The sequence below is a fragment of the Sinocyclocheilus anshuiensis genome, unplaced genomic scaffold (assembly GCF_001515605.1).
Source record: "Sinocyclocheilus anshuiensis isolate Anshui unplaced genomic scaffold, SAMN03320099.WGS_v1.1 scaffold776, whole genome shotgun sequence".
Lineage (NCBI taxonomy): Eukaryota > Metazoa > Chordata > Actinopteri > Cypriniformes > Cyprinidae > Sinocyclocheilus > Sinocyclocheilus anshuiensis.
The window spans coordinates 768,511-790,652 of NW_015555808.1; the positions used below are offsets into that span (position 1 = coordinate 768,511).

Consider the following 22,142-nt stretch of genomic DNA (forward strand, 5'->3'; position numbering starts at 1 on the left):
ACATGAGAATGAATCATTTTTGGATGAACTATCCTTCTAATAATAGCTAAAACAGTTCTTATAGGAAAACTACCTTACCATACAGTGTAAATCAATGGTGACCAAATGGTAACCAAAAAAATAAATAAATAAATAAAAATCATGCAAAAAGGTGAATAAATGAAGAATTTCTATTTTTGGTGAACTGTCCCTTTAATAGTATTTGATACTTGTTTAGATTTGATACAGTGCAGTTTCCTGTTAAATTAAGACATTTCCACAGTGCTACAAGGGCAAAAGTCTTCTTATCGTGTGTAACAGGTTGCTTATTTTGCTTTGATCGTCCATTAGGTGAACTGCTGTTGTGTCACAGTACAACTGAACAACAGTTGGCTCTTGTAATGGGGATTCAGAGAGCAATACGAACAGCCTCAGGCCTTCATGCACATGAAACAGAGCTTAGCAGAAGTGCGTCTTCATATCTGTTGTGCTTCATCAGCCACTAACAAGGACAAAAGTGGAATACAATACAGGTCCTGAATATTAAACAGCCAGGTTTCAATTATCTTCCTCTTTCAATTATAAAAATTCTGCCCCTCATCTAGGAAAACTTGTCATGGTTGTTTGCTTTCATCAAAAACACAAAGGAGAGGAATTTGTTTCTGCTCTCCATTACATGACGAAACTGCTTCACAGCATATTACATCTATTATCTGGCACAATAATTATTATCTCTCACAAGAATGGAATAATAATATGATCTAATTACAGGAGCAGTTTGTTTTCATTTGTTTATGCAGTAATCCTACCCTATGTTTTTGTCCTCGACTTGAATTCAACTTTGAAATGAAAGATCAAAATCTATTGTGTGAGTGAGAGAGACATCTAGTGGTGAAAGCGTATAGTCACAGTTTCCACTCTGTGATGTACGTGAGTGTTTGTAAGGTTTGACAGGCAATGTATCTTCGCTTTCGTTTACATTCATCCACAGCTTTATGAAACACAAAACTTTATAGTTTAAAAGGACAATGAGTGTCCACAAATGTTATTGTACATCACTATACAGTGTTAATTTCTGTATACACATTTAAGAATAAACACTCGGAAGAAATATTGAAAAATCAATTACAGCAGTCATCTTTAATTGGGCTACCCAGGTTAGTGTTTCGTTGTCTTATTGCATCTAGTGGTATGTTCTGTTACACTCGTTGTATTCGGTTCATATTTGCTGGAAATGAAACATGAATTGATAAAATGACTTGCTTTCTATTTTCTGTTGATTTAATCTATTTACGTGTTTAAAGCGACCAAAAATGCCCCCAAAAAATCATTTACACAAGGTTTCGTCATTGTGGAAATATCATTTAAATATAAAAAATATTTACTGAATCCTCTTCGACTGCTCTGAAGTACTGTACATAGTACCCTCCCACTATGCTGAATGTTGCCTGCAGACTTATCTTTCAGTATATTTAAATTATTATGTCATGCTTGATTACTTGATTGGGTCTTTCGGCCCACCTCAGTCTTTCTTTACAGAATAAGTTATAACAATCAACACTAAACTGAACATACCATTATATACAGTATGTAGGCTAGATATAATTTAATTTAGATTATAATATAATAACCCCCTCCTTTTTTTTTTAGCATGCTTCATTATCAAGTTTATTGTTCTACAAAGGCTTGCCACTAGGTGAACATTTCCAACCACACTTGGTTTAGGTTTATTTTTATACATTAAATACGCAAATATATATTATATATTTTTGCTTTTTTTTTACATATATTGTAGGAGATGTTCTACAGTAAATGATTAAAATTTCTCTAATTCTAAAAAATAATGAATTTTTTCTTACTGATCATCTGTTAATGAGATTTTTAAAAATGTATTATAGATGCATGTATTTAGTGTAAACTAATATTATACTGTAATGTCGTTATATTAAATTGTTATATTATATTATATTATATTTATTATATTATATTATATTATTATCCATACATTTTCTAAATCACATGTCCTGTAGGGTCGTGGGGATGCTGGGGCATTATATTATATTATATTATATTATATTATATTATATTATATTATATATCGTATTATTAAAATTAACATTAACATTCTTGAAGTATGTTTTTATGCACCAGTCATTTTACTGATGTAGATGAGAATCTCTGGAAGAAAACCGGAGCAGCAGCGGTACCAACCATCACCATCCGCTACAATGGCGCTGCATCCCTGACTGGAGCTCTTGTGTTCTGGGTGGGGCTTTGCCAGTGGGGCATTTCCTCTAGTGTCGGGTTTCTACAGCGCACTGGCATTTAAATCTGCTGCAGTGGGAAGCCTGTGAACGCCTGTCATCGTGAGTGAATCTGCTCTACTGGAGGATTTGGCGCTCGTTTTCTTTTCTATTTTCTTTCATAATAGAAATTGTATCTCTTGCATTTGCTCAGTAGTACATTGTAGCTTCTAGCGGCGCGCGCTTTTATTCCAACAAAGTCGGAATGAAAGGCAGCCTGTTTTGGCCATGTTTTCGACCGTAACATATAAGCAGAATATTATATAATGCATCATATTTTGTAATTATGGTCTAGTCATTTGTGCGTTTTGTGTCGTGAGTGGCCTAGAGACAAGGGAACAGTTTCAATGGACTCTTAAAATACATCGACGTCAGTGCAAATCAATTCATTTGAATAGGTCTTCGGCTCGTTTGCGCATATTGTGAAATAATTATACAAGAAAAAAAAAACAGGTATATCGTCTACGGTTGCCTATACTCGAGTTGCATCATGTTCAGCTGGTTGGGTACCGATGACAGGAGGAAGAAAGATCCAGAGGTCTTCCAGACTGTCAGTGAAGGACTCAAGAAGCTTTACAAAACCAAACTGCTTCCACTGGAGGAGCACTACAAATTCCACGAGTTTCACTCACCCGCTTTGGAGGATGCAGATTTTGACAATAAGCCAATGGTTCTCCTGGTGGGACAGTATTCCACTGGCAAAACGAGCTTCATAAGGTAAGATGGGAGTTTTGGCTCCTGTAAAACCATTTCTGGTGTCCTGAGCCCTTTAAAGACACCAGTCAGGAAACTTTATAATTAAGCACTTTATTATATTTAAATTATACATTACATGCAGAAACATTATATAATGCATCATACTTGTTGTATGTAATATATATATATATAAATATATATATATATACACACACACACACATACAAATATATATTCGCCTTATATAGTACTTTTTATCATTTCTAACTATTTTAATGTGCATTAAGTAATTATATTTTAAGTAGTATTTAATGTAATATTTATTAATGTTATAATGTTATTGATGATAATACGTTATAATATAATAATAATAATAAGACTGTGAGAAGCTCTCAACAATAGAGCATTTCAATAAAATCTCACAATATTCTGTGAGATTTTATGATTTATTGATATAGTCATGTTTTGACATGCCTCTTCAGTATGTTGTATATATAAATAACTGTAGCAATCACATTTGTAACACCTAAAAAACAGTTTTGCAAGTTCCATGTGAGATTCCTCACAATCCTATAGATTGTTAATGCCTCCTTGTCAGTTCACCACGAGGACTTAATTATATTGAGAGAACACATGTGCAACTTTACAAAAGCTTTATGAAGCAAGACTGATTCATCTGTTTGAGAAGCATGTAAATAGATTAAAACGTAATGGACGAGAAGTTTAAGCCAAAATATTTCATGACTTCTGTGCTACAGATATCATTAATCTGTTTACATGAGAACCTCATTTCTGTGTTCATTGAATACAGATCTTGATGTTACATGCTAAACAAAGTTCTTAACATAGTACTATAATTTTAGCTTTGACAGAGACGGTTACCTTGTAAACAGACCAGGCCTGGCTCCAGCTCTAAGATGTATCTGTATGACACAATGTTGCTGCTGTGGTGTGATGGTTGTCTGCTGGGTGATTTAAGGTTTACGGGTCTACATTGGATCAAGATTAAAGGCAACAGACTGCTAAAGATCACCAGGCAACGAGAGACACTTCCAACGACTCAAGAATTGCAATAGTAACTTGTCACTAATAGGTTCCAGAATGTAGAAAAGTTAAAGGGGTCATATGATGTTGCTAAAAAGAACATTATTTTGTGTATTTGGTGTAATGAAATGTGTTTATGGAGTTTAAGGTTAAAAAAACACATTATTTTCCACATACTGTACATTATTGTTTCTCCTCTATGCCCCGCCTTTCTGAAACGCGTCGATTTTTACAAAGCTCATCGGTCTGAAAAGCGAGGTGTGCTCTGATTGGCAAGCTATCCAGTGCGTTGTGATTGGCCGAATACCTCAAGCGTGTGACGGAAATGTTACTCCCTTTACCATACTGTGATGCCTTGTCCCGGCTGGAGCAACAAGACAAAAACATTAAAACCCATTATAAACGAGGCAAACAAAGTAGTTTTGCTTTCACAACGAGAAACAGCATCACACACGGCGGGCTAGAGTGAGCGGAGGCCGGCTTGAGTGAACGGCGGCGGGCGGGCTTGCGGAAACCACTTGTGACGACCCCAGGCTGGACTCCGCTTTGTCCACGGTGAAAGCCGATCCGGCGATCCACAGCGCGAACTAATAAAAGTTACGCCTTCTTCCTTTGCGTGAACATTTGGGCGGCGTTATGCAAATCTTCCCACATAGTGACGTAGACATGTGGGGGCGTGTTAGAACGAGCCGTTTTAGGTAGGCGTGGTTGACTCTTAACTTTTATAAAGAATATCTCTTTGGATTTGAGACTTTAGTCTTTGCAACTTTACAGATCTTCTTTATGCACCAAGAGCTTGTAACACTCCAAAGAGAAAGGAAAAATTGAAATCGCATCATATGACCCCTTTAAGAGATGTAAATGTGGATGGAGACATACCAGATATCCTTTTTTAGAAGGACTCATGTGGTCATTTCAACATTTTTAAGACTAACCTGAACATTATTCTGAATTCATTGCCAAGTTGTAGATATATTAGCAATTTCATTAAGCAAGCATTTCATTTGAGTCTACTTTATTAGTGTTTTTGCTTGAGGTGAGTGTTAAATGTGAGAGTGAGGTGTTGTCCTGGCAATAACAAATGTGCCTCCTTATTTTCGCTCTGGCTCTCTTTCCTCCTGTGCATTATTCATCAGGGTCATGAGAGCCTCAGTGGACACAGCGGCTGTTCTGCTGACTGAACACATAACTATGAAAGTAAATAAGCTCAGCTTTTTATGTGTGCTTCCTGAATGTGAGAAAGCCCATGAAACACTTCATTATAATGTCAGGGATGTGAGAGCAATCATTCTAGCTGACCAATTCAAATGCTCAAATGAACTTGCCACATATTATTTCATCCCTACATCCACCACTGTCGGTCCTGGGGTTTTGTAACTGTTTTGTAAGCACCCATTACTCCAATCTTCAGTGTCACATGATCTTTCAGAAATCATTCTAATATGCTGATTTGGTGCTTATTATTATCAATGCTGAAAACTGTGATACATTTATTTTAGCGTTCTTGAATAAAATGGATAGAAAGTTTGCATTTAAAAATATAAATATTTTTTGTACTTTATAAGTGTGTTTAATGTCACTTTTGGTAAATTTGATGCATTCTTGCTGAATAAAAGTATTAATTTCTTTAAAAAAAAAATCATATTGATCCCGAACGTTTGAATGGTAGAGATTTTTTTTAATGTTGTTTTATGATATCACTGGAATGATTGTGAGAGTGGGTTACAGAAAAGCAATAGATAACTTCCTCTGTATTAGATATATGTGACCCTGGAGCACAAAACCAGACTTAAGTCGCTGGGGTATATTTGTAGCAATAGCTAAAAATACATTGTATGGGTCAAAATTATTGATTTTTCTTTTATGCCAAAAATCATTATGATATTAAGTAAAGATCATGTTCCATGAAGATATTTTGTAAATTTCCTACCGTAAATATATCAAAACGTAATTTTTGATTAGTAATATGCATGGCTAAGAACTTCATCTGGACAACTTTAAAGGCGATTTTCTCAATATTTTGATTTTTTTGCACCCTCAGATTCCAGATATTCAAATAGTTGTATCTCGTCCAAATATTGTCCTATCCTAACAAACCATACATCAACGGATAAATCTCAATTTAAAAAAATTGACCCTTATGACTGGTTTTGTTGTCCAGGGTCATATATTGGCCATGGCAAAATATCCTATCATAAATGACACCAGTGTCCTGTTTACACTTTTGTGTTACTGGCATAAACTGCAGCTAATAAGTTCTCAGTTGAAGCCAAGTGTCCTGTAGTTACTCAGACTGATTTTTACCTGCACTGTTTTCCAAACAGTCTCAGTGCCGTCACATGTCCACAGCAGGGTCTGTTTGAATGGCTCTGTGCTGAGAAGAGTAAACATCATCTTAGCAAACTCACATTCTCCATTAGAGTGTGATCTTAGCACTGTTCCTTTTAACAGCAGTAGAACTCATCTGAATCATAGTCTTACCAGCTAAATTCAGAAATCATTCTAATATATTGATTTTGTGCTCAAGAAACATTTATTTTTATAAAAAAAAAACAATTGCTTAAGATTTTTGTGGAAACTGATACATTTTTTTCAGGATTCGTTGACGAATAGAAAGGTCAAAACAACATTTATTTGAAATGCACATTTTTGTTGCTTTATAAATTTTTTGTCACCTTTGATCAATTTACTGTCACCTTTGATCAATCATAAAAGTATTAATTTATTTAAAAAAAAAAAAAAAGAATACAATACATGAGGCTTCCATTACAGGAATGGACACCAAAGAGTGGATAAACATGTTCCAAACATCTGAGAACACATTGGAATTTAGGGATTTTTTTTTATGTAAACATGGAAATAAACTAAAAGTTTATACAATTTAAAAATTGACAAATCTAAAAATTATGACATAAAACGATTAAGACATTTAAGATTCTTTATTTTAAAATAACTAACTTATTTTTTTATTCAAATTTCCAACAAAATTATGTTGAAAATTTAAAAAGTTAATTCAATTAGAAAAAGTGCAGAAAAGGAGCTTTCTCTGTGTTCTTGGACTCTATATGTAAAAATGCTTCATATATATTGAATACACAGTATTTTTTAACTGAAACGATTTTAAATAACCAAACTTTCTCAAATCAACAACATAATTGTCATATTTTACACATGATAAGCGCCATTAGAAGCGTTTTCAGTCATCTAAATGCATTTGTGCGTGCATTGTTTTTAAAAATAGATATCTTCTGGAGCAGGACTTCCCTGGTATGCGGATTGGTCCAGAACCCACAACTGACTCCTTCATAGCAGTGATGCACGGCACCATGGAGGGACTAATACCAGGAAATGCTCTGGTAGTGGATCCCAAAAAACCCTTTCGGAAACTCAACGCCTTTGGCAATGCCTTCCTTAACAGGTGGGAATAAAACACTGATAAAACAGTGTGTTTTATTTTAGTTCTCGTATTTATTAAAATGGACATGTTCAGCTAAACTTTCGAGTGAAACATTTAGAGCTTTAGTCTGGGCAGAGGTTTGCATATGTAACATGGTCTTCCTGTCTTATGATGATGTGACAGAGGGGGGCTAGTGCTAGGCAACATTCCTTCTCTTGATTGAGTTTCCTCATGCTGTCTGATCCAACATCATACCATCGAGCTCACCAGCATATTATTAAACAGGCTGTCATTCACAGTCTTAAAATTACACAATAAAATTGTGTATGATAGAGTAACAGTCCTTTATAAAACCTCCAAGTGATGCAATCGAATGCATGTGATTATTTTTGCAGGTGGTCTTTGCTGTACTGCGTAGTCTGATGGTTTGGCAGACTGTGCTGCTTGTTGTGCAAATTTTCTTGTCTTGAGAAAATTGAGACAATTTTCTTGTCTTGAGAAAATTGTCTCTTTGCCTTTTGCAATAGCAAAGCCTGCATATTTTTGAATATTTCTCATGTAATTCTGTCAGAAGAGCAGCAACACGCACTTTAAAGGAAAAGTTCACCCAGAAACGCAAGCACTATTAGTCATTATTTACTCATCCTCATGTCGTTCCAAACATGTATGACTTTCTTTCTTCTGCAAAACACAAAGATATTTTGAAGAATGTCCATATTAATGTAAATGGGGGCCACAACAATATTGACCTCCATTTTATGGACAAAAATGGTCATTTTTAAAAAATATTATCCTTTGTGTTCCACGCAAAGAAAAGAATGACATAACTGTAAGCAAATAGTTACAGGATTTTTCATTGTTGGGAGAACTATCCCTTTAACCTCTGATATATTTCTGCAAATGCAATTTTTCTCTCCACATTTTGTAACATGGAGATAGTAAACATATTCATGAGCTATTACATGCCATGCATTGGCTGTGGGTTTATGTAATTTGAAATGCCTGAGACAACTGCCCTTGTTTTCAGATTTATTTATAGATAAGTATATCATTTATAAATTCACAAATAGCAGCAGCTCAGTGTACATGGTTTAGTAGTGCATAGAATTACACAAAAAATTATTTGACAAAGCAAGCAAAATGGTATATATATACAGGTACATCTCAAAAAATTTGAATATCATGAAAAAGGTCAATATTTTTTGTCACTCATTTCAGAAAGTGAAACCCATATATAGATTCATTACTCATAGAGTGAAATATTTCAAGCCTTTATTTCTTGAAATTTTGATGATTATGGCTTACAGATGATGAAAACCCAAAATTCAGTGTCTCAGAAAATTAGAATATTGTGAAAAAGTTCAATATTGGAAAGTCATGGTGTCACACCCAAATCAGCTAATTACCTCAAAACACCTGCAAAGGTTTCCTGAGCCTTTAAATGGTCTCTCAGTCTGGGTCAGTAGGCTACACGATCACGGGGAAGACTGCTGACTTGACAGATGTCCAGAAGGAGGGTAAGCCACAAAAGTTCATTGCTAAAGAAGCTGGTTGTTCACAGAGTGCTGTATCCAAGCATATTCATAGAAAGTTGAGTGGAAGGAAAAAGTGTGGTAGGAAAAGGTGCACCAGCAAGAATTTGGGGGAGCTTCACAAGGAGTGGACTGAGGCTGGCGTCAGCGCATCAAATTTATATATATATATATATCTCTTTAACTAGATTGAAGTTTGGTTTTGAGTAGTTTCCCATAGTAAATAAAACTTTCCTGCTTAACTTTCATATTTGGCCTCATCCACTACATATATTGTACTAGCGTGTGGTCTGATGCCAGATGTTCTGTAAATGTAGTTGCTAGAATGTGCTCTTCAGTGGTTTCAAGTTGTTTGTGTCCAACGTGTTATAGTAGGGACTGTCAAAAGGAGAATAAATAATGTTAGGATAATGTTTCCCTATAGCCTCAGGTCCTTAGTGATTCACTCCAAAACATGACACACTTTTTCTGGGCCTAGTTCACAAACTAAGCCACAAAAGCCACGCATACTAGTTTTTGGCTTGTTATTAAAGCATCTCGGAGCAGACTTTTTTCTCAGGCTATAAAAATGTGAAGTCTGTCCTGCTTTTTATGTTTTACTATGTCCAGCTTGGTCAAACTACTGCCGTAAATGGTAACAAAATAAGTATTTATGGCACTCTGCTCCATGCCAAGTTACTACGACTTGATGGTTTTGGAAATTTGGGACTTTATAGCAGTGTGAAATCAGAGAGCAATTTTTACTCCATGACAAATGTATAGGCTATTTTCAGTTTGAAGAGAGAGCAAAGACGACGACAAGCTCAAATCAAGAATGAAGCATAAAAGTGTGGAAACTGATGGTTAGTGTGCCAGTCATGTGCTTGGAAGACTTCTGCAGTGTCCTTGAGTGTGACTCTGGTTTGTTTGGGTTGGCCCTCAGGTTTGTGTGTGCCCAGCTGCCCAACCCTGTTCTGGAGAGCATCAGTGTGATTGACACCCCAGGAATCCTGAGCGGAGAGAAACAAAGGATCAGCAGAGGTAACTGACTTCCAAAATGCATCAACATGCATGTGCACAGATGAAGAATATCATCTGAATCAGGAGCTAGTGATATTTATGCAATACCGTTCAAATGTTTGGACTGTTTATAAAATAAGTCTCTTATGCTCATCAAGGCTACATTTATTTGATCGAAAATACAGTTAGTAAATAACTATTTGAATAACTGTTTTCTATTTCTATTTTAATTTAAAATGTAATTTATTTCTGTGATGGCAAAGCTAAATTTTCAGCATCAATTACTTCAGTCTTCAGTGTCACATGATCCTTCAGAAATCATTCTAATATGATGATTTTATGCTCAAGAAATGTATTATCGGTGTTGAAATTGATGTCGTTTAATATTTTTGTGGACACCCTGATAAATTTTTTTCAAGATACTTTGATAAATAGAAAGTTCAAAAGAACAGCATTTATTTTTAACATAATATATTTTTTAGACAATTCAAAAGACTTTTGATCAAGACATTGTGTCCTTACTGAATAAAAGTAAAACTTACTGACCCCAAAATTTCTCCTTGGCTTTCCCACATCTTAGATGTAATTAAGTAGGATTTGCCAAACCTTTATTTTAATATACATGTTCTTCCTATTTTGGATTTGTATTTAATTTGTAATATTTTGAAGGAAGTAATCAAATATTAAAAGTTTGGAGGTTTTAAGTGACTCATTGTACATTTTAGTATAACTAGGTTTAATGGTTTTTAATGTTGTGGTTGGTTATACCAATCACAGAATATTTTCAAAGTACAACAGCATAACAAGATCATGTGATCTCAAATTTCAAATTTGAATACTAGTTCTTGTTCCCTGTGGTGTCAACTGAAAAAGAATTTCCATAGGAAACTAACCACCAAAGAGTTCACTTGATCGCTATGTTGAAAAAAAAAAGCGATTATAATTTTTTCATGATGTCTTCGTGATTTTATAATGAAAAGCAACACTGTGTGTTGGTGTATTGTGTAACTGAAGTTTCAATCTGTTTTTAATTGTGATGTGTTGAAAGTCTGTGTTGAATATAACGAGAGACAAGACTTTATCAAGATGAAGGATGTTGTTTTGGCTCGTAAGCTGTAAGAACAGATACAATGAGTTTGAGTTTGCACTAAATTGTATCTATAGTGTTTAGATTAGATTTTTTTCAGCCACAACTTGTATTTGTATCAAAGGATGGTGGATGTGTGCTTCTTTTTGTTCTCTGGTTTGCTACTTGTAGTAATGGATATTCAAGGCAGATATTTTGCAACTTATTTGGTTCAAGTATATTTTTTCAACATGCTTTGAGTCTTAAGCCTATGCATCATTTTTCCACCTGCCATTACATTTCATGCATGTTTGGGCATTCTAGACTTTAATAAAAAAATGTTGTGATGTAATTTCAGTGATACAAAAGTTACTGTACAGATGCCCTTGTAACAGTAAGCTTGTTTAGCTCATGGTTACTTCATCATTCATTCAGAAAAGTTCATTGCAGCTGAGCGGCCCATAGTATTACCGCTGGGCTTCCTGGCATCAGCACTTTTCATTTTACCCGGACAATCTCCTCCCGCTGCACTCAGCCTCACAGACCAGATTGATACGGCCCGAGGATTAGACACTCATGTTTCTGAGGCCAGAGCCAAGAGCCAGGCTTTCAAATGTGATTTCAGAGGACAAATATTTAGTAGCTCTTGTTTGTGCTGAAAGCAGTAAATGTAGGTTTAACCCTCTGGTGCTCCTTATTTGGGAGTCACACCTGTGGTCTTCACGGTCAAAAGTGACCGGACACCTAAAATTTTACTTTTTCCCCCCAGTAAAATCAATGTAACATATTTTTGTTTAATAATATTTTTTCTTTTGTATTTTGAGAGAATTTCATGGTACTAATTAATATTTATGCAATAATTATGATAAATTTTTCCCATTGAAAATAATACACAAATTATTTTTTCAATTATTTTCTATTACTTTTCAATTATGGCAGTATTTCATGTTAAAATAGAGACAATGCCTTTAAAATAAATTTTTTAAGCCAGACTAGTGCCATCTGGTGGGAGTAAAATAAGAAAAACATCTGCAATTCCATGGTTTAGCCCATAGATTCCCATATAGCTCTATATAAAAGGCCTATAAATTCTCTAATTGTTTTTAGACAATACTTATTTTTATTAAGTTGTGGGTTTGGATATATATTTAGACATTTTCAAAGACAACGTTTTGTAAAGGTTTAGATTTTTTTTTTTTTTTTTTAAATGTTGATTTGAAGCGTCAGTTTTGGAATTATTATTACTACAGTCAAACTTGAACACAGAGAAAGCATTTTGTTACACAAAACATTACAATTCTATAAAAATATAACAAAAATGAACAGGAATGTTACATGATCCTTCAGAAATCATTCTAATATGATGATTTTATGCTCAAGAAATGTATTATCGGTGTTGAAATTGATGTCGTTTAATATTTTTGTGGACACCCTGATAAATTTTTTTCAAGATACTTTGATAAATAGAAAGTTCAAAAGAACAGCATTTATTTTTAACATAATATATTTTTTAGACAATTCAAAAGACTTTTGATCAAGACATTGTGTCCTTACTGAATAAAAGTAAAACTTACTGACCCCAAAATTTCTCCTTGGCTTTCCCACATCTTAGATGTAATTAAGTAGGATTTGCCAAACCTTTATTTTAATATACATGTTCTTCCTATTTTGGATTTGTATTTAATTTGTAATATTTTGAAGGAAGTAATCAAATATTAAAAGTTTGGAGGTTTTAAGTGACTCATTGTACATTTTAGTATAACTAGGTTTAATGGTTTTTAATGTTGTGGTTGGTTATACCAATCACAGAATATTTTCAAAGTACAACAGCATAACAAGATCATGTGATCTCAAATTTCAAATTTGAATACTAGTTCTTGTTCCCTGTGGTGTCAACTGAAAAAGAATTTCCATAGGAAACTAACCACCAAAGAGTTCACTTGATCGCTATGTTGAAAAAAAAAAGCGATTATAATTTTTTCATGATGTCTTCGTGATTTTATAATGAAAAGCAACACTGTGTGTTGGTGTATTGTGTAACTGAAGTTTCAATCTGTTTTTAATTGTGATGTGTTGAAAGTCTGTGTTGAATATAACGAGAGACAAGACTTTATCAAGATGAAGGATGTTGTTTTGGCTCGTAAGCTGTAAGAACAGATACAATGAGTTTGAGTTTGCACTAAATTGTATCTATAGTGTTTAGATTAGATTTTTTTCAGCCACAACTTGTATTTGTATCAAAGGATGGTGGATGTGTGCTTCTTTTTGTTCTCTGGTTTGCTACTTGTAGTAATGGATATTCAAGGCAGATATTTTGCAACTTATTTGGTTCAAGTATATTTTTTCAACATGCTTTGAGTCTTAAGCCTATGCATCATTTTTCCACCTGCCATTACATTTCATGCATGTTTGGGCATTCTAGACTTTAATAAAAAAATGTTGTGATGTAATTTCAGTGATACAAAAGTTACTGTACAGATGCCCTTGTAACAGTAAGCTTGTTTAGCTCATGGTTACTTCATCATTCATTCAGAAAAGTTCATTGCAGCTGAGCGGCCCATAGTATTACCGCTGGGCTTCCTGGCATCAGCACTTTTCATTTTACCCGGACAATCTCCTCCCGCTGCACTCAGCCTCACAGACCAGATTGATACGGCCCGAGGATTAGACACTCATGTTTCTGAGGCCAGAGCCAAGAGCCAGGCTTTCAAATGTGATTTCAGAGGACAAATATTTAGTAGCTCTTGTTTGTGCTGAAAGCAGTAAATGTAGGTTTAACCCTCTGGTGCTCCTTATTTGGGAGTCACACCTGTGGTCTTCACGGTCAAAAGTGACCGGACACCTAAAATTTTACTTTTTCCCCCCAGTAAAATCAATGTAACATATTTTTGTTTAATAATATTTTTTCTTTTGTATTTTGAGAGAATTTCATGGTACTAATTAATATTTATGCAATAATTATGATAAATTTTTCCCATTGAAAATAATACACAAATTATTTTTTCAATTATTTTCTATTACTTTTCAATTATGGCAGTATTTCATGTTAAAATAGAGACAATGCCTTTAAAATAAATTTTTTAAGCCAGACTAGTGCCATCTGGTGGGAGTAAAATAAGAAAAACATCTGCAATTCCATGGTTTAGCCCATAGATTCCCATATAGCTCTATATAAAAGGCCTATAAATTCTCTAATTGTTTTTAGACAATACTTATTTTTATTAAGTTGTGGGTTTGGATATATATTTAGACATTTTCAAAGACAACGTTTTGTAAAGGTTTAGATTTTTTTTTTTTTTTTTTAAATGTTGATTTGAAGCGTCAGTTTTGGAATTATTATTACTACAGTCAAACTTGAACACAGAGAAAGCATTTTGTTACACAAAACATTACAATTCTATAAAAATATAACAAAAATGAACAGGAATGTTTTATCAGAGCTTAATCTTTCTGGGTCTGATCTGATTTCAACCTCTTATTTCAGTTTTCTGACTCGTTATGGCTATATGGTTATAGCCATACCAATTCATTTGAATGTGTATAATTGTGTATGTGTGTGTGTGTCTGTGAGTGTGTGTATGTGTGTGTGTGAGTGGATTTGTTGGTTTTGCACTCTTGATGTTTTAAAGTTTCACCCCGTCATTGCTGTGTACTTTTTTTCTGCATTGTGGCAGCTTTGTAGATTGCAATTCAGACCATCACAATTCGCTGAATTTTTGTGTTTTTGTCAATTTCCCATTCATTTCCTATGGTCGGTCATTTTTGACCGAAGACCACAAGTGTGACAATTTTTTTTTTACGACCACTTAGTCTGCTCGAGTCATGCCCTCAATTTTTTTGTGTGTTCACATTACAAATGCCATAAGTCACCAAGTTTCGTACCATTCCGATGAAGCTGTGATTTTTAAAAATTCAAAACAGAAAAGTGACCGAAGACCGAAGGTAAGCATTTTAATTTGGCAGTAAAACTAGTCACCATCTGATACTAGAGCCACTGTAGAAACAAAGTGTAAGTGTGTAATTTCTGTGCGTCAAATAGATACACACTGGAGTACTAGTATATACATTCAATATTGCCTAAAATGTTATTATTATTATTAATATAATAATTATTATTATATTATGTGCATCGGTATACATTATGCAATGGTACTCATTTCAAAAACTAGAATGCTACAGTGACCAAGTGACATTGGTGTGTGTGCTAGTCTATAATGGCTGCGTAGCTCTGACTTTAAAGAGCTATTGATCGCAGTGAACATGTTGTTTGTGAGCTTTCAAAGTTTCCATTGAATTGTGGGTTAAGTCATTTGGGGTGTTCTCACACATGAGTGCATGAGAGAAGAGCAAGCAGTTTCGTGACAACTAATGGCACCTTCACATCAAACTGCATTCTGCTACTCTCACAACACTAATCTTGTAGTATTTAGCACTCTTTCTTCCTGTTTGAACACTGGATCTAAGCATGTGCTGCTACAACGGTTATCTCTTTAACTTTCTCTCACCGTCTGTCTATCTTTTAGGGTTGGGAATTGAGAGCTGGTTAATTTTTTTATATATATACTGGAACAGAATGATTTTCATGAGATTTGGTTCTGTGGCAGTAGTGTTAATTTTGTCAGACATTTTTAATTTGTGACCCTGGACCACAAAACCAGTCATAATGGTAAGAAATTTACAAAATATCTTCATGGAACATGATCTTTACTTAAATATCCTAATGATTTTTGGCATAAAAGAAAAATCAATAATTTTGACCCATACAATGTATTTTTAGCTATTGCTACAAATATACCCCAGCGACTTAAGACTGTTCCCTTTCAGTCGTTCTGCTCCTGACCTAAGTCCACGGTAGTGAAAACTACAGTCAAGCACGCGCTTCGTGGGCTCTCGTGCTGGTGGTACGGCACTTCAGCGGCGGTGGTTTTCCCGTGTCGAACTTCCACCAATAAGCACAAATCAATAGAATGTGGACTCATAGCCTACACATTGTTTATTTTACCTCATCTAGTGTACTGATTTATTATAGGCTATTTAATATATAAATTAATATCAAAGACTTAGATATGCACTCTCTGTCTACATTATGAAACCTGGTAAAAACAAACAAAAAATATTATAACAGTGACATTCCTGATAGCAATTCCAATAATTACAAATTGCAACAATGTTTCTCTATTAAAACAACAGCGGTTGAGTAAGTGCATTTATTCAGCAACCACAATCGCAAACAAAATAGTCAAGATCACAGAATATCTGAATGACACTTTCATTCAAGCCAAACATCTCACATGGAGATCGCTAAACTCCAGCTTAATTGTTTATCTGTGTTTTCAGATCATCATCGGTGCTTCCATAATAAAGAACAAGCGTGTGTGCATGGTTACCAGATTGCAAAAATTAAGCAAAAGATCGGGCAGAAAATTTATCCTTTTAACAGAGAAGCTTTTATTTGGGGATTTGAACTCTTGAAGCATGTAATATTTTTTTTTGTCTCCTTTTTTTGACGAAAATAAAAAGAGATTTTGGTATAGTTTTTATTTTTTAAAATACATTTTAGTCTCGTCTTTTATCATCAACGATATTGCATGTTCATATAGTCACAGTTATCATTCATTGACCTTATTGCCGTCACGTCATCGCCTCGTTTTAGTCATGGGAAAAAAGCTCATCAACGAACATTTTTCGTCATAGTTTTCGTTAATGAAATGAATGCTATGTGGCAGCTGACACGAGTTGCTGAATTTACAAATGAAATAGTTTTAGCTAAATTGTGAATTGAACATGAAAGTTTCTGTTGTGTAATCCTTGTCCGATGTAGTGCCATTTGCAAATGAATGACTATTTTTTTACGAATTAGTCAAAAAGACCAGTGCACCCAAGAAGTAATGCAAGCTTAATTAATGTTAACAATGAGATATATAACATGCATTTACAGAATAGAGTGAATTTTCATTTCATGCTGATCTTAAAGAGTCAGAACCAGATTTGTTAAATTCCCATTCCAGCTGTCTTCTTTGTTTCTCCTCCCTTTTTCCTTTCCAAAATTCTCATTTACACATCAGTGTGATGGTTGTATTTAGCAGGACATAATGAGAAAATGTCTGTCATGCGTCCTCTGTTTTTTGAATATGTCAAGCAGGTCTGTGGAATTTCTTCAGCAGTCACATGAGATTATAGGGAGGAACTTTTTCGCTCATATTCCTGGCTATAGGCAGTTAATCTTGTTTTTTCCCCTGTAGACTGGTTTATAGGCATGCACTGAATAAAATCAGTAAGAAAAGATAGTGTTCCTTTAAGTAAGATAAGATCTATTGTTCCTGCATTGCTCTGTGAGTTCTCTTTCTAAGGAGCATTTGGCCAGGCGTATTCAGCTAGGTGCATGTGTTTATGTTTATACTCACTGTGTGTCTGTAATTAGATGCTGTTTCTACTCAGACTTGGTCCCAGACGGTACACCCACAGACCATTCATGATCACTATTTGATGCAAAAAAAAATTTTTTTTTAATGTTTAAAATACAATGACAAAAATATAAGATTCAACAATAATAAAAAAATAGGCATTATAATTCTGAACTTTTCCAGTTTTACCTACTAAATATTTTTAGGCTAGTAATATCATTTGTAATGGGATAATGTATCTAAAGTGCAAAATCCAAGCATTTTCACTTCTTCTAGACTTTTGGGCCCCATTGTACATGTACAGAAATATTTACACTGTCGTTGAAAGTTTTTTTTTATGTTTTTAGTCTCTGATCCTCACCAATGCTGCATTTATTTGATCATAAATACAGTATATACAGTAATATTGTGAAATATTATGAATTAAAATAACTTTTCTATTTATTTTATTATATTTTAAAATATAATTTATTCCCATTGTGGCAAAGCAGAATTTTTCAGCAACCATTACTCCAGTCTTCAGTGTCACTTGATCTTCAGAAATCATTCGATTTTGTCTAATTTGCAGATTAAGAAACATTTCTTATTGTTATTGATTTAAAAAAAACACAGCCTAATATTTTTAGGGAAAACATTATACTTTTTTCAGGATTCTTTGATGAATACAAGGTTCAAATGAACAGCATTTATTTAAAATAGAAATTTATGTAACATTATAAATGTCTTTACTGTCACTTTTGAGCACTTTAATGCATCCTTGCTGAATAAAAGTATCGGATTCTTTAAAAAAAAAAAAAATCTTGTCTATGTCAGATATCTAATGTCAAATAGATTCTTCCTGTCAGATGGACGGCGTGGATGATTCTTGACTAAAATAAGCTGCATTATCTACCAGGCTGAATACTGTATTTTATATATAATCATAATTTGGCTAGGTGAGCTTAACTGCATTACCTGTCCTACAGTATCACTGCAGTAACTGGACCGATCTGAAGCTGTAGTGTTTAGATCATCACCAACACTGAGAGACGGTTCCCCCACCCAGATCACTCCATTAATAACATCTACACAGTGTGACACCCATCAGCACTTTTTCATGCATCCGTTAGCATCTCACAGAAAGCATTTGCTTATAAACTGCTTTGTCTGACAAACATCAACACAACATCATATATATGGGACGATATGATCCTAGTTACACCTCTGCATAGAGAGTCATTAGTAGAGAATGACCATTAGCTTTATCATTCAACTTTTCATCGCTGTAATTCTGCAGGACCCATCATCCCTTTCTCTCTGGTCTACTCCGTTATCAAGTGTTTGGCAGTGCAGCATGTTTCTGAGCGTGCAGCTGTAAGGCTCTATTGACCGCGTGCCATTGCTGCTCCCAAGAGTGGCTTTATCATACCCAGCTCTCCTATACCTTCACCACTGTCAGGTGCTGTGAAATAGACCTTATTTCCTCCAGGAAATACTGTCTGCCAAATCCAATCACTGGAGTTGTTCTGTTGTATTATATGTTCAGCTGACTGTGTAACAGATGATCGTGGATCCGGTGTAGGTTTGTAGAGCAGTGGTCATTTAAATCACTGTTTGTGGTTAAGGTTCATTTAATGGCATTAGAGTTTTGTTGTAGTAGCATGCTGTGTTAAATAACGCCTTGGCTCTGAACCACATAAAGCTCAAAACCACATACCTGCTGCTGTTTGCTTTTAATTGGAAAAAGGTTTGGCTCAGATTGCAACATTATGTTGAAACACCTTGTAGCTATATTTCATTGAAATGAAAAAGTCGTAACTGTTAGTGCTTTTGACGAGCATTTTTATAACCTATTGACTTGATTTTTGAATGATGAAAATTCTGCATTAATCTTGGTGTGAATATTTTGTATTTGTTATTTAGTCATATCAGAGTTGGTGTAAATAGACATTTTAAGATCTGAAAATAAGTATTAATTTGCACTGTGTGCAAGACGAAACATACAATGTGGCCAGTGTAGTCTGATTCAAAAATTACTCTTATGAGCTAATTCTTTTCAGTGAACCAGTAAAATTCAGCACAACCAGTGTAATATGATTCATAAATAGATGATTCTCCTGAGCTGTTTTTTTTTTTCTTCTTCAGTGAATTGATAACATCCAGCACAACCAGTGTAGTCTGATTCACAAACAAATAACTCTTATGAGCTGGTTATTTTCAGTGAATCAGTAACATCCAGCACAACTACGATAGGCTAAATCTTACAAGTTCCTTTTTTGTGAATCAAAAACACAGCATGACCAATAGTAGGATTTTTTAGTGAAAAATTAAAAAGGTTGAGTTACCAGTTTGAATCAGTCTGGCAAATCATTCACTAAACTGAATTATTTAGAGCAGTTACTGAATCAACATCCTAACTTAATTGCAAGATATAATTTTTTAATCCATCAGAATGATTCATTTTATGATTATGGTTTTGATTGTGCATGTTCTTTCATTAACATCCTTGTTAGCATCTTCATCATTTCAGGATGTTGCAGAGTGCAAACGCAGCACAGCGTCAACCAAAACCATTTCCTTTTTTTCATGTTCTTTTATTCATATCTCCCTTTTGTTTTTTCATCAGTTCATACCAGACTGTTTTGCTTTCTAGTGCCATAAACTACCTAAACTTTCACTTCTGTCATTCAAGGAAGAATCTGAGACATTTCTAATTCTTTTTTCCTGTGTTACTGTAATTTGACATCTTTGTATTTTTCTCTCCCCATGAACAGTTGCTACAGAAGATGGCTTTGGTTATAGCTTCCTGCGTAAATGTCCATATGGAGGTATTGTAGATACTGCCAAACTACTTTTAACACCTGCAGCTTATTATGCCAATGAAGTTCCAGCACCAGTCTACACCAGACGTGCTGTGAAATCACAGGGCCTCCTGATATTAACCCTCAGATCTGTCCCTCTGCAACAATATAATCACAGCTGTAATACCGAGCCCAGTTTCACTGCTGTTATTGTCCTGCTCTCAGTGACACTGTCTCGTGTGTCTTTTACTGTAGATGTTATCTTTCTTAGACCTTTATTGAGTTGGCTAGTCCCAGTCTGAACTTACGACAATTCTGGATAGAGATCTATAAGTTGTTGAAAAGACAAACCACACTATTGCAGGTGACAATAAAGCTTCCCCATGTGAAACTGCCAAATCGGAAGGGATGGTCCACTCCATTCCTGTAGGCATGGGATCTTCCTGTGGAAGAAATGGCTATGTCTGCCATATTCCATGTCACTGATTTGAAATATTAACAGACTAATTCCTCCCAGCAGAGCTACCAGCTTTGGAAATGTACTCCTTTTCAGTCAGGGTCATGCCAAAAAATGCTTGGGTATGAAGGAAGCGCACTGACAGTGTAACTGTTGATAAGCTGGATGTTGTTACAGAAGATGTACATCAGAACAAAAAAAAACAGCTTGACTCAACAGCAGAGCCTGGTCAGAATCATCAATCATTACCTTTCCTCCTTTCAGATGTCTTTCAACTTAATGATCCAGGGTGGAAAATTACAACATATTACACATATTAAGTTTATTCATAAACCATTTTTTTCCAACAGGTGTGTCCAAACTAGTTGAAAAAGTAGAGCCAAAAACTTAAAATGTACAAAAAAAAATCCAATTAAAATATGAATATCATAATGAATACTGATAGTATATAAATAATACTACAATTGATATACTGGTATTGTATTTATGAATATTTTGAATGATCTTTTCTGTACATTGTAGGTTTTCATTTTAATTTTAGTTTAAGCTTCAGTGTTGTCATTTTTTTGGCTTTTTAAGTTATTTCTATGTAGCTTTAATTTATTTTTATTTCAGTTAGTTGCCAGCGTTTCTAATTTTTTCATGTAATGTTTATTTTTGCTTCATTTGATTTAGCAAAAAAATAATAGTAATAATTTTAATTTTAGTAAACAATAACATCACTGAGCAGAGCAAATGTAGGCATATAGTGTAGAGGTGGACCAAGGGGACAAAACATTTTTTATTATTTTTTTTTTTCAGTTTATGTGTGTACTGATAGTTTATCTTTTCAAGGTTTTTCTTCTGTCAGTGTGAACTTTGTTTTCTCTAGCAAGGTTATGATTTTCTTGTCACGAGCACATGTTGTCCTAACCGGTTGCTATGGGATAGTATTTTGTCTGTCCCCACTAAAAGCAAAAATTCTGCACAATAACAATCTCCTGTTGAGGCTGGTTCGGACACAACGGCGGGGCTTTTGATTCATTTAGCAGTATTGCATTGTCATAACCTTTTTCTGTACTCGGTTGCATAGCAGCAACGCAAATAGATTTGGAGATATCATAACATGCATTATAAAATTAATTAGACCACAGCATTAGGTTTCATTTGCAGGATTCTGGCTTTCTTGGCTGAGTTAGCAGTCTACCCCTTCCCAAATCTCAGCAGCTAGGGAGTTGAATGTGCAGTCACCCAGATAATGTAAAAACTAGTTTTACGCTCCTTCACAAGAGTTTGCAGCTCTTTAAAGGGATAGTTCACCCAAAAATGAAAATTCTGTCATTAATTACTCACCCTCATTTTGTTCCAAACCCATAAAACCTTTGTTCTTCTTTGGAACACAAATTAAGATATTTTTGATGAAATCAGAGAGCTTTCTGACCATGTATAGACAGCAACGCAACTGTCACGTTCAAGGCCCAAAAAGCTCTCTGATTTCATCAAAAA

At 34.6% G+C, this 22,142-nt stretch overlaps 1 protein-coding gene across 1 annotated transcript in view; it reads left to right on the forward strand.

The window, feature by feature from the left end:
• Nucleotides 1–2,284: 2,284 nt before the first annotated feature.
• LOC107675095 (EH domain-containing protein 3) overlaps nucleotides 2,285–22,142 on the forward strand; it is a 28,774-nt gene continuing 8,916 nt past the window's right edge. Inside the window, exons 1-3 of the mRNA XM_016469310.1 lie at nucleotides 2,285–2,999; nucleotides 7,264–7,440; nucleotides 9,874–9,971. Coding sequence (XP_016324796.1) covers nucleotides 2,773–2,999; nucleotides 7,264–7,440; nucleotides 9,874–9,971 — 502 coding nt within the window. The 5' untranslated portion in view covers nucleotides 2,285–2,772. The remainder of the gene's footprint in view (nucleotides 3,000–7,263; nucleotides 7,441–9,873; nucleotides 9,972–22,142) is intronic.